Raw genomic sequence first — 13,901 nt, 5'->3', positions numbered from 1 at the left:
GCTAGCTAGAACCCTGATTACATTGCTGTTATCTTTTACAGTACGGCAAATGCACAATATCAAATATCAAATTAATGACAGAAAGTACCCATGTTAACTGAATTTGATAATTCAAATGTCATACAAATAGTCAAATTCATCACTGATCAACAGGCAATCATAAATGCATAGGATTGTGATGGTGGAAATGTTAGCATGCCTAATTTTTTTTGCGCCAGGGGCTTAGCTAGCCACCCGTCTGGCCGTCATTTTAGACGGCCAGTTTGCTCCTGGGACGGGCAAAATTAATGCCTTTGACAGATGCTATATCATAAATTGTATGTTTTGAAAAGCTAATTGCCCTTTTTAGTAGACCCAATTTGTAGAACAAGGCCATATCAGCACATATTTGAACTCTTTGAACCCCCAATGGGCTATAGATGTCTGGTAAATATTTTAAAGGTCAAATTAGGACAGGCAAATTTATTCAAATGACGGGCAACCCTCAATTTCTAGCTAAGACCCTGTTTTGCGCTTTTCCATTTTTAAACTGCTTCACTTGTTTTATAGATTTGTAATTAAACCTTTCTCATTTGACCTATACAATAAAGGAATATATCTGTTTGTTGTTCGCGGTAGCTGTTTGGTGAGCGAAAATCATGAATAAATGTAGCGCAAAAATTTCCACTTTTACATAATTATGTCAACAGGTGATTGCATCTGCTCCTCAGAAAATTCAGATTTTATACCATCACAAAAATTTGGATTTCTATAAATATGTATACATCAAAACACACAAGTTGTCAAATTCATTACAGTGTGAAATTGTGTTCATATTGCATGTATGACACACTTTAGGATAATATTCATAAATTTACAAATATGGTACACATTTATTAACAATATATCACATATATTACACTCTATTGTGAGCAAACTTGAACATGGTTCCTCACATTTTCTTCCTTTTTATTTTGTAATTGGTTTGGACGGATATAATAACTTTCAGAATATATACATGTGTCATATAATTTGCAGTATAAAAATGGACGGATATAATTGCTTTATTTGGTTTTGCAGAGAGAGAACAATCAAAATCCTCATATAGTAAAGAGCCATTAGATACCACTTAACATTTTTGGGGAGTTTTCAAACCATGGAATTTTTGAAGTCAGTAAAATGAACTCAAGCTTGCAAACTTTGTTTTAACATGCCTTAGGCAAACCTTTACAATTCACTGAAAATCATGCTATTTTCAGTGCTATCTTTAGAATATTTAATGTTTCAGAAAAATTTCAGAAAAACAGTTTCACAAATTAAATATCCCACCAAATAACCTGTTTGCCTCCAAGAGACCAAGTTAACATATATCATACAAATGTAAATAAATTGCACACTGCATAGACAAATCAATTTGTTTCTCCTCATCTGGCACTAGAGTGATGCGATTCTCCTCCACCACTCCTCACTGATCCTGCTGGACTCCTAGATCGCATACTATTATTAGCTTTAATTGAGCCAACCTTCGTCCTTGTCAACCTAGAAGGAGCTGCCTCTGACCCTGATGACCCTCTTCTGGTACTCTGGTTTGGTGGTGTTGAAGGAGGTAATGCTATGATTCGCGGACGAGCTGTCAAATTCACCTCGCCCTGACCAGACTCATTTACGATGTTAAATATGGTGTTTTCCAAGACGGACTCCAAAACATTGCCAAACTCAGAAAGCCTATGGAGAAAAAGTTTCAAAAACAAAATAATGTCCTTAATCAATAAGTGAAAACCTATAGCTTATACATTCTTTTATAGCCTACTTTTTTTGGGTAAAAATACCCAATTTTATATGACACGTGTTATATCTAACATCACTAAAGCTTAGACTTTGTAAGGACAAGGTGGTAAATGAAATTCATATTCCAAGTATCAGATGCAGAGGAACAAGCAGTACCCGGGAAATGATGTTTGCATTCAATCTCTGCATAAACATGTGAAGTCACTTCTTTAGCCTAAAATTTATGTATGTGTGTGGATGGTAATGCTTGCGTATAATTGCTGCAATAGTGGAACTACTCCTGGAATTGTTATTGACAGATGCTAGGCTTTAGCATATTGGTTCCAAACCTGCAAGATCAGTTATGATTGTAACATAACAGTACTTTTTGTTTTTGTTTTTTTGTGATTCTTGCTAGTGCAAATTTAGACCACTACAAAACTCAGCCTTGATCCAAGATTAGCATGACCTGCAGCAGCAGGTGTGTCATGATATCGGCATGAAAATAAATGAACTTGCCATTAGCCACTTCAGGATTGATCCACGCTTTTTTGATTGTGTGTGTGGCTTGTTCATGTTAATAATTTCAATAAAGGAAACTAAGAAAGGTGTAGACTATTAATTTATTTTAAAATGCAACCCAATATGAGGGAATTTACACCATCATCAAATATTGTTTTTCATTTAAAAGCTATGAATGATTTAAAATTATATCACCACAAAGTGGCAAACTTTTTTTTCAAAAAGAATATACGAGTGGATATTCATATATGTCAAAAGAAATTTCCATCTTAAATGTCACTAAAATAAGTTACAAATCAGGCAGAATATAACAAGGTCAAAGTTCATTTCACAGCATTATCTTTATATTGACATAGATAAAATTGCAGCAGATTTGTTTGGTAAATAATCAAAATTACTATCGCTGACATAGCAGCTGTATATCACTCGAGTTCATCAGGGCTCGACTTTTACACACACCTGCATGCCAATGGTGTGTACTTTTGCTGTTGGACGTGTAACTTTCTAAAAGTACACGCCCGACTGGCGTGTGGAATTTCGATGCCCATATTTGGCAATTTAGCCTAAAACTGACCATTTTTGCTCTCTTCATGCGAATTTGCTCCACTTTTGCACCAAAGGCTCCCTTCAATTTTAGCTTCAATATGGTAACAAAATGTTGTGTTCTTCGCACGTATTTGTACCATAAACTTAATTTGCCCTAAAAGCTTTTGGATTCACTATACTTCAAGAAATGTTTTCAACCCCCCCCCCCATGTCAAAAAGAAATCTACACCAATGTTAATGAATGAAGAACAAATCACAAGCAGGACTCACATCTATTATTGTTACATGTTAAAAATTTGTGCTTGTAAAATTTCTATAGGGCGTGTAACTTTTTAGAGTTACACGCCCCACTGGCCAGTGCCAAAAAAAGTTAAGGTCGAGCCCTGGCGTTCATAGGATATGTTTACCTTTTCAGTGTCTGCTGTTCTATCCTTTTCCTTTCCTCCCTCAAGCTCTGCTGATAGTCTTCTTCAGTATGCAAAGCAAGGGAAGACTGAGCAAGTGATCTTGCAGGAAGCTCCAGTGATGCAATGGACTCGGCTATGATATGCTTTGAAACAGGAGACTCCGCTGGCATATGTCCTTCTGATTTCACTGATTGACGACGAGATCCCGTCAAACTGTTGACATCAAATGAGACCTCAGCTACTGTAGCTCTTGTGTGTGTACGGACATCCGGCATGTCTTTTTCTGGAGCAGGCAGAGGAGGGAGAGGACTACCTGTTTTCTCAATGTCCATAATCTTCATGCCCATTTGACTAAGTGTTTGGGGTTTCTCTCCAAATTGTGTGAAGTAGGGGACAGGCTCATGAGGAATTTCTCGCAATGCTTCATGAAAGTCATGGTCATCCAGTAGAGCTCTGTAATTAAAGTATAGATATTATTATGTGTCAATGACAATAATGTATCATGCATAATATTGTGGAGTGTTGTTATTCAATGGGCTATTCTAATCAAAATCAACACTCCCAATGTGGAAGATTTGCTGCCATCTCAATTCCAGTTGCAACTTGTTCAATCCAGCTGGACGTAAAATTAAAATCTTCCACACCTTTTCCATGGTTTTATGGATGAAAATGGTTGGACCCAGAATGATTAAACAGTTGATTGAATTTGGTTGGAATTGCACAGTGAGGGTGTGGATTTCAAATGGATTATCCCATTTTATTCATTTATCTTCTTTACTGCTTTCCCTTCTATGACAGTAGGTCAAATTTACAAACTGCAGGAATGCTTTCCTGAAATAATAACCCTAGTATTTATTTTGGTGTCACTGGATACAGGAGACCATACACAGTGTCATCGCCCCGATATCTTCATGGCAGAAATCGCCATGGTAGGTTGAATCCACCGCCACGCATGGCCATTTTGTATCGACCTGTTTAATAGTTTTGAGTTGCATGGGCCGAAGGACATCTGACTAAAGGCTACTGACAATAGCCCCTATTAGCCGGTTACTGATCTCGCTGATGTGTGGGTCGAGCATGGACGCCATAGGTCATATTCTTTTAGACTACCTCAACGATTGGCCTTATGGCCTATACACTGCGCTATATAATTCGGCACATATAAATCAGAATTAGCTAGAATTATTGTCAGTTTTTGACTCAACACGCACGGTTCTTTCTCAAGACGCAAGCTAATGACTATCATATCTGTTCAAAATATATATTCAAGTGCAAGGGACCATATCTAGTTTCTTTATACGAAATCATTTACGGGAGATATTCATCATTTTCTACCCCGGTATCCTAAGATTTTCTTCTCATATCAAACTCGTGCATAGCAAATTCATGTGTATCGATCCCGGGTATTTATTTTAGTATCTCTGCTGACAAAGTAATTATTAGCCAGGCGATGTCGGTGTGCCATACCTATACATTGGTACCAAATACGGTATATGGTATACGTTTATAATTGAAAATTAGGGGAGCAACAACCCCCCTTTGTAGCTTATGTTACAAAATATAGCTCAGTCGCTCTAGGGTTAATGAAATCTTGTCAACCACAGCTTGCAACTTATGTCTGTTTTTTCTCTGTAAATACTAAATGTACACAAAATTAAATGTCTTACAAATGTGGATGTAAACATGTAATAAACTGTTTATATCATAAAATTATAATCATAAAAAACATGTTGTGTTGCATTGTGATCAACCATAGATTTTCAACATATGGATTACAAAAATTATGGTTCAACTATGAACACATCATTAAATTATTTGGTTCTCCTTGTTATTCCAAAGGTTCATGACAATACACCATTCTATATCATTTTACCTGATGATATTTGCTGCAATGCCAGTGACCAGATCTTCCTCCTCTTCTGTGAGTGTGTCAGGCAACTTCTTACTTGCAGCTGGTTTGCCCAAGCTACTACTAAGCGACCTCTCACTCATACTCCTGTAATATCAAGAAATAATCATGATAATTTAGAAAACTGCACAATGTGCTTTTGGCAGCTCTCCTAGTGTATATTATGAGGTCCAACATCAAATTTAATTAGATGCTCTGAAGATGAAACTGCTAGATAAGGATGGATAAAGTTCTACCCAATAAGAAAGAAAGAACAGTTTACCAACCCAAAATGATACAATTTTAAAATCAAGACAACAAATAAACACTGACTGGCACACAATCCAACTTGAAACAAGCAAGGGAATGTGCTGGCATGGGAATCAAACCCACAACCTTCTGATCTCTAGATGGACGCTCTATCCATTAGCCTACCAGCTCCCACTGATAAACGGTGGTTAAAACTGAGTCTAATGTAAGCAGTCAAGGTATACAATACACACAAACAAATATTACGCAAGTACACAATACAGGAGATCATTACTGATGCTTAATCGTTTCCCCAGCATAATACAAGAATATGTTCTACCCAATGTCAAGCTTGTAAATGTAAACAACAGTTCACTATCATTTTGCAGCCAACATTATTTGCTAAAACCTGTATTACAGGTTGAGAGAGTAATGGGACAAAAAAATGCATGCCCACTGAGATATTGATACAATAATGTGTCTAATACATAAGCCCTTAAGGAGGAGTACATTAGATACATCAAATCTCAGCGCTAGTGGATTATTTCTCTGTCAACCAGTAATACACAGTTATTAACTTATTTCATACATACACACAAATCCCTATTTGTATAACAACAAATTCATTTAAAATGTCAAAAAATAAGAGCAACAATAAATGCATTAAAGGAAATGAGTAAATCATATGCATGCACTCAAAAGCAATGCAACTTTTTAGACAATTTTGCATATTTTTCCAACATGTTTTCCGATTGGCTACATGATCCCAAAAGTCCATAAAATGTGTATGTAACAAGTTCAGTGGTATTGACTGTCACTCTATGCTTGTTAACTTACTTGTCTTTAAATTAAAAAAGGTTTAAAAAGGTAAATGAAAAATGGATAATTAAAAATACCAAGTATAGCTTGCTTCCTTTGAAATCAGAGCATCATTTTATCTTTTGTTAAAATATTCAAATAACAACTTTCATCTTATAATTATAAAAAATATATTTGAAAAAAGACAGCATTAAGCCAATAGATCAGAAAAGGCTTTTGTCTGAATTCCCACTACGTCTGATCATACCCTAATAAAATCACAGTAGTGTGACACATCGCTTGACACCTGCCTTATTAAATGTACTCATGTGTTTCCAACTTGTAAAACGAGCTATAGCTATTAAACTGTGTTTTACATCATTCAATCAAATCTTGCATTCAGATTATCATCTACCCTCCCAGGTTAAATGCATACAGGTGATAAAAAAAAATACAACTTTATATTTACTTAATGCGCAAAGTTTTACTAACGCACGATGGAGCTTTGATATAGCCTAATTTTAAAAAGTATAATTGAAAAAGGACAGCATTAAGGGTAGACGAGGTATTGTTGGTCGAAGCAACCAAAAAATCAATTTGCATTATCTAGATCAATATATTATTGAATTTGCAAACTTGCTTAATTTATTGTTGTTAATGAGTTATATACGTCTTACAAAAGTGTTGTTGTTTCAGCCCTCTTTACAACATAACTCAAGAACCACATGACCTACAAAAGTATATCTGTGATATTTGAATTCTTCTACATGCTCGCAATTAAATGAGCAATGCAGTTTTTGCCAAACCTCACTACCATTTGCAAGATGCTGTGAACTACCAAATCTCAACAGTTTAAAATAGTTAATAACCTTAAGCCAATAGATCAGAAAAAGCGTTCGTATGAATTCCCACTACGTCTGGTCATACCTGAATAAAATCACAGCTGTGTGACAATTTGCTTGACACCTGCATTATTAAATGTACTCATGTGTTTCCAACTTGTTAAACAAGCTATAGCTATTAAACTGTGCTTTGCATCATTCAATCATTGCATACATAAGGGAAAAACTAGGCTATCAGATTATTATAACTTGCTCTCTCCAGGTTAAATGCAGAACCTGTGTAGATGTTACAAAACAGATACTGCCTTAGGTGACTTTGTATCCAGCCCCGGTATCCAGCCTGCTCACAAAGTCAAAATGGGCTATACCATTTGAAATTCATACAGCCCCTATGAAAGATATGACCTTGGATTTGATTTGAATCTACACCCCTTGTGTGGGTCATGTATTCCATAGGGGATGTGTGAATTTCAACTGGAATAGCCCAAAGCAGTATCAACAAATAACCAACACTGCAAATTCTGCATTTAGATCTGGGAGTGGGACATTTTGGAATAAGATTGCTCCCTTAAATAAAGAGGTAGTACTTGCTATTAATAACAAAGCACATACTGTGATTTTATTTGCGAGGGGCGGAACTGATAATACACCATTTCAAAAAACTCATAAACATATCTACTGATCAAGGTATGCAGCAATCACATGTTAAATCCGGTCATAAATACACCATGAAAATAATAACTAAATACACAGGATGCATTTGGGTGTATATGTGGCATATCAAATGAATTTATTGTAAAAGTAGGTAATAGATTTACGCACCATGAACCAGAACAAACAAACACACGTTTTTCATTGTTCTGGTTCACTAGAATTGTAACTTTATTACCTTCTTTTAACTGTTTATGCTGAAGTGGTGATTAAGCATCATTACTTGATCTTGCGTTCCATGTTGTGTTACATGTTGTGCATGTGTTGTTGTATATCCGGACTGTCCTTCATTTATAGCTTTAGTTTCAGCTGTGTTTTTCATGGAGAGCCAATAGCCTGGTGAGAATTCAATTTTTCAACTTGATGTGGTAGTGACGTTAACGCGCTGAGGCAGTAGTTTCACGCATGCATCTATTCGGTGTCTTTAAGTGTGCATGTGTACGCTAGAGCTTTGAGCAAATTGCGATAAATAGCGATTTGAAGCTGCGTCAAATGAAATGCGCACTGTCACATCAGGATGAAAAATGGTATAGGGCATCTGCCTTAGCACACATAAGGTGAGCGTTAAATTCCTATGTCGACCCAATATTTTATTGGTAGTTTGCACTGGCGCTTGTTAAATATGTTTGCCTTAAGTTTAATTGTAACACATTGGTGAGTAAACTGTTCTTAATGTTGTAACATGATTAAACAATGAGGATGATGTTGTGAAAATCAGAGGTTAAATTTTAGAATCATGGTCAGGTGCATGCCTGGTGGATAGCTTTTGGGGGTTTAAGCTCTCCTGGTTTACACCAAAAAATAAAACCCTTACCAAATGCTACGTATGCAGTACATACATAATCCACTCACCTATCGATGAAATACTTTTGCACAGCATTAGGGAAATTACTCTGGTACTCTGCAATGGTATGTGTCCTAGCTGTGATTCCTAGGTGTAACAAGAAACTCTCTGGCACCTCAGGTTTCTCCCACAGAGGTGTTCCTGTATCTGTGTGCCTCTCACGATATTGACGGTCTTTTTGTTCCTTCTCAGTTTCCATGTGTTTGATTGGTGGCAGGGTCTGGTAACGCTTGAATTCCTCTGAGACTGGTGATTGTCGGCCGTTTTCTTGGGCAATCTGTCTGCACAATCTGACGTTTGGTTTTGGCTGTTGTGATGGTTGGAATATATAAACAATAATAAAGTTTGTGGTTGTTCAGTATAATATATACCTTGGAATTCTACAACTCTATAAATTGTGTTAAAAATCATAAAGTAAAGAATATTAAAAAAGAAAAGATAAAAGTAATGGGACAATTTAACATTCAGAGCTTTCAACCCACTTGAACAATCACTTTGTTTTCAATATTAGCACACTATCGCAATGGTAGAGAGATGGGTAGAGAGAAAGATCAGCTAATAATTTAATGAATCCCTACAGTTGGTTTTCCATTATGACCAAACTGGAACAAAAATGTTTATACTTCAAGAAAGAGCATTGATTTTTAATATGTAATGTACACTATATCCCCTGAAGTCCCTTTTGCAGTACTGAAGCCCTAGCTATAATAATAGTAGCTTTTAAATGATTCACACTCTCCATGACTGTTTCTTCAGCTCAAATCAAGTCACAGTATAATATTCTTTCCTGCATAGTTATTTGCTGGCGTAGTGCATGTTAGAATATAACCGTTGCTAGGTCAACTGGCTCACGCTTTCTTTGTTATGAACCACTGATCGAAATGATCACAACACAAAGCCTATGGCATATCATAATTCAGAACAGGTATATGAGCCCAGGCTTGAACCAGTAACCAATGGTTACTAACGTGCACTAGGGCAGCGAATACTGAAAGGTAGCGTAAACAGGCCAATCAGTAAACATCCATTATGAAGGATAAAGTAATGTATCATGGAATAGTAATATACAGTGCATATCAACGAGTGTCCCCAACATTGAATTAGGCACCTTGTGCACAAGAAATGAGCATAGTGATCTCTATAGCTACATCCTTCATTCTAGTAAAAGATTTGTTTTTGACTCACAGCATTTGGATCATTGATAGTGAATTCATACTGTTGCCTTGTTTTCTCTGCTTCCCATGCTGCCAAGTCACGTCTATAGTTGGCCATTATGGTCTCATCAGTCACCTACAAATGGATAAAGATTCATGTTTTCACAATTAATAACAGTCAATTAGCAATTAATGGTCTATCAAATGATTGAACTAATTTGGTTCTATTGATTAATGGAAGAATCCCATTACAATATCAAATAAAATCCAAATTAATGAGGTCATACAAAAGCTTAATATAAGCTTATAATGATGTTAGATTCACACAAAAATGTTTATATTAAATGGAGTGCACCTGCATCCCTTACCTCACAGATAACATCCAGATCATAGAAGGAAGGTTCTCCAGTGGCAGTAAATGACACTTTACACATGCAGCTCTCACCTGGTTCAAGAACGGCTGACACAGGCTCAATCTCTACCATCTGTAAGTCAAACAGGTTTATCACACATTCATAATAGGCATTGGATTTCTGGGTGATTTATATGAACAGCTATTTGTGTATGAAGCTCAATCTTGGACACATACACTGCCGATCATAAGTAATTATGCACACAAAGATGGCAAGTTGTAAAAACAAAAACTAACAAATAGCCAGGAACCAATTGATTGACTGTACTAGTGCATCGACTGTACACGGAGGATGCACATAGTGTGTGGGCATAATCTTTTATTAAATATAACAATATTATTTTGGGCTTTATTTTTGCTTTTTGGGATTATACTTTGGCAGTGTAGTGTTTATTAATCACTATCTTTTTGTAACAATCTGACCTTACCTTACTGGTAATCAGAAAGCTCGCTTGTTTTAACCATCTTTACAATGTACTGAGCAATTGAATTTATATCTGTGCTAGCGAATCCGTTTTCATGAATTTGGCTGGTTCTTCACATTTATAATGGGATATCACATGCACAGCCTCAAAAAACAGTTTAATATCAGCAAAAATCACAATCTGACACAGAGAAAACAGCTTTTCTAAGCTAGAATGGTTTCTTCTGATGGTATTACAATACAGTACTGCACATATTATTTTCCATTCATAAATTACTGTGCATGGGGTTTCCCCAACACCTGTTTTTTGTAGTTGACAATTTGCATAGTGTGACACTGCTGATGGGCTAATTAATATTCATAAGGTGATTGGCGACTTAATATGGGAATTCTGACTTACTCGATAAAAAAACCCCAAATTTTTAACATTTATGATTGGCAGTGTACATGTACTTGAAAATGTAACAATATAAACAATGTATGTGTGCATGTAAGGAGAGTAAGGATGGCAGGAGCTATATGTTTCCATTTAGTTAGAAACCTGCAGCATACTTCGTAATATTAATACATTGTTCATATAGGAATTGAGTCGAAAGCTAATATCCTACTTATATTTCCATAGGTCTTGTGGTTCTTGAATTAAGTCCTTTAATCAAAACAAATATTTTAGGCATTTTCTCCCTCCTGAGTAAAATCATGCAAATGGAGCAGAAATGACACCCCTTACATTGTGCCTTGGGATCTCAATTATAGAACCCATACAATGCCTCATGTGTGTCAGCTTTATTTACTGCAAAACTCAATTTTTTTTTTTTACCAGTTTCAGAGTGACAGAGAGTGTGAATTATGGTTTTGAATAACATTTATAACCTAATAGTAACGGGCATTATGGTCACAAATCATATCTAAGACAAAAGTCAAAAGTGTGCAAGACTGTACAGATGTGGTGTGGTATGGTTGGCTGAACCAGATAGGTCATAATTTATTACCATCACAATGGTAAAGCAAGTTGTACTGTATTGTTTGTTTTTTTACGTTTAGTGTAAAGAGCATCATAAAGGAAATACTCAGTTATTCTGTAAGCTGCAAAATGCATAACTCTTTGCTGCAACCAAATAAGAATGCAAAAAATAAGAATGAAAAAATAAGACTTGACCTGAAACAAATCACTGACCTGACTATCAGCAGCTGATGTGACATACCACTCAAATGATACCGTATGGTTTGGTGAATGATTGGTGACATAAATCATACGACGAGACTGGCTAAACAGTGGCATGTTACCAAATGACACTCTTTCCTCGCTTAGATAGACTAACTGTCCAGGAATAGGGACACTCTGAACAGAAGGCACTGTACTGGGTTGAAGCTGTGAGTTCATCTGTACTGTGTCCCCCATGACTCGCTTGTCATAGCCTATACCAGTGAATGTGATGAGAGCTGTATCACCACCAATGATGTGGATTGGAACATTAACCTGGAAAGACAAAAATGTGAGTATCAAATAAGTATCATAGAGTTTAGATTGATCAAATTCACACAGTTAAGGGGGGCGCAGCACTAATTCAGCGTCCCATAGGATAACGTGTGAATTCGGCCTACTTCAAACACCATTTCTGGCGTCCCTGCAATACTTGGCAAAATAAATTTGGTATCAAATTAAAGCTCTGTTTCTCTAGATTCCAAAACTTTTGTCGGCATATATCGATGACCATTGACTTTATTTGCTATTTTGCGGTGCAAAAAAAAAGAGCTAAAAATGTACTAAACTTACCACTCACATTTCAAAATCGGGTTTTCTCTTAATCCGCCACAGAGAATTGCTTTTGAGATCAATTGTCCAGTTTTTTTCTGCATGTTATCATTAAAGACACTTGTCGAATTCATATGAGCCGATATTGAGTGATTTAAAGTGAACATGTCGGTAGATATGGTCGCTACAATCTCATATTCACTATGGACTATATTAGCGAATTTCGTTGTTACATAAAATGTGGAGTGATTTAGTGTTGCGCCCTCTTAACCACTTACATGATCTGGGTAGAGACTCCGATTAGTGAGATGTATGGACAGAAAGGTTTGCCCTTTAAGAAATTTATATAGTTAATAAAGGGTTTCAACTTAACTTGTTTGAGGGTCACAGGGAGCCAAACACAATTATTTTAAACATACATGCTTGAGGGTCAAAAACACCCCCATTTCTTGTGTTTAATTGTTTTCCTTTACAATTTTACAGTTGGTCAAGGGCCATATATTAGTGGCTAGCAGGCTGGGTTTGGCCTACATGCAGCTTATTAAGAATCTGAGCTAATAAATAAATGCTACAGTAAATATGCAATTAAGCTCAGTTACAAGGAAACGGACAAGCAATGGAAAAATAACTAAAATTGTCTATTTGTGGTTATAATGTACATCACAATGTACAAAATAATATGTGGTGCTATGAGTGACATGTCCATACCATGTAAGTTTTGGATTCCAGTGGAGAAAAGACCCATTCTACATTAGCAGTGGTTCCTGGTGCTATCTCTCCTGTAGGATTCAGACACTCAAAGATCTTATGGTTGAAGTTTTCCTGCAAAGAAAGAATGTCAGTCAGTCAGGTGAATTCCTGCAATGGCTTCTTGAATTCTTCACAGAAAATGGCACATTAACTTTTGTGTTGATAAACTCACCTTGTTATAGTTCAAACCTGAGAGAGAAATGACTTTTGAATTGAAAAGTGCTGCATTGTTAGCTGGTGTTTTTTTTAACTTATAATTTGATTAATTCAGGAACTACAGCTAATAGTGTGCCTGACATGATCCAATCTATCTAAAAAACTTCTGCATAAAGATTTTAACTTTGCAACTGAGTATACTAGACTCATGCGGTTTTTAAACATTTGAAATGTTTCAACATTTGGATCTGGATAAACGAAATGAATGTGAAATTCGTCACCTATACCTACCTCTTGTACATACTGCAGGGCTGTCAAATCCAGCTGATACTGCACCGGTACAGCACCGCCATTATACAGCTCATATATTTGTTTGGGGTCAGTCTCCAGACCTACAGGCACTGGAGAAAACATGTGCTTGCTGCTTGGAAAATGGACATACTTATGATCCGCATCCACAGTGACACCAACAAAATTAAGCTGTATGAGAAGAAAGAATGGGTATATACATTAGATGTTGTTTTATTGCTTATCTTGATTCTGGATACTATTTTCACTTTTCTTTTTCAAAGTATGAATCACATTTCATTCAAAAAACATTGCTAAACCCATGCCTTTAACAAAGTGTACACTAAAACAGTCAAACTTAAATATGTGTATAAAGGCTAATTTCAGCATTTACATCCTTATTTTATATTT

At 36.1% G+C, this 13,901-nt stretch overlaps 1 protein-coding gene across 1 annotated transcript in view; it reads right to left on the bottom strand.

Moving 5' to 3' along the window:
- Positions 1-506: 506 nt before the first annotated feature.
- LOC140152718 (cilia- and flagella-associated protein 65-like) overlaps positions 507-13,901 on the bottom strand; it is a 36,756-nt gene continuing 23,361 nt past the window's right edge. Inside the window, exons 24-32 of the mRNA XM_072175184.1 lie at positions 13,494-13,682; positions 13,005-13,118; positions 11,718-12,020; positions 10,076-10,192; positions 9,739-9,843; positions 8,562-8,860; positions 5,095-5,217; positions 3,222-3,674; positions 507-1,704 (exon numbers count right to left, since the gene is read on the bottom strand). Coding sequence (XP_072031285.1) covers positions 1,404-1,704; positions 3,222-3,674; positions 5,095-5,217; positions 8,562-8,860; positions 9,739-9,843; positions 10,076-10,192; positions 11,718-12,020; positions 13,005-13,118; positions 13,494-13,682 — 2,004 coding nt within the window. The 3' untranslated portion in view covers positions 507-1,403. The remainder of the gene's footprint in view (positions 1,705-3,221; positions 3,675-5,094; positions 5,218-8,561; positions 8,861-9,738; positions 9,844-10,075; positions 10,193-11,717; positions 12,021-13,004; positions 13,119-13,493; positions 13,683-13,901) is intronic.

This window comes from Amphiura filiformis, chromosome 5 (genome assembly GCF_039555335.1).
Source record: "Amphiura filiformis chromosome 5, Afil_fr2py, whole genome shotgun sequence".
In the NCBI taxonomy this organism is placed as follows: domain Eukaryota; kingdom Metazoa; phylum Echinodermata; class Ophiuroidea; order Amphilepidida; family Amphiuridae; genus Amphiura; species Amphiura filiformis.
The sequence above is the reverse complement of the archived record's forward strand: the minus strand, read 5'-3'. Positions and strand labels throughout refer to the sequence as shown.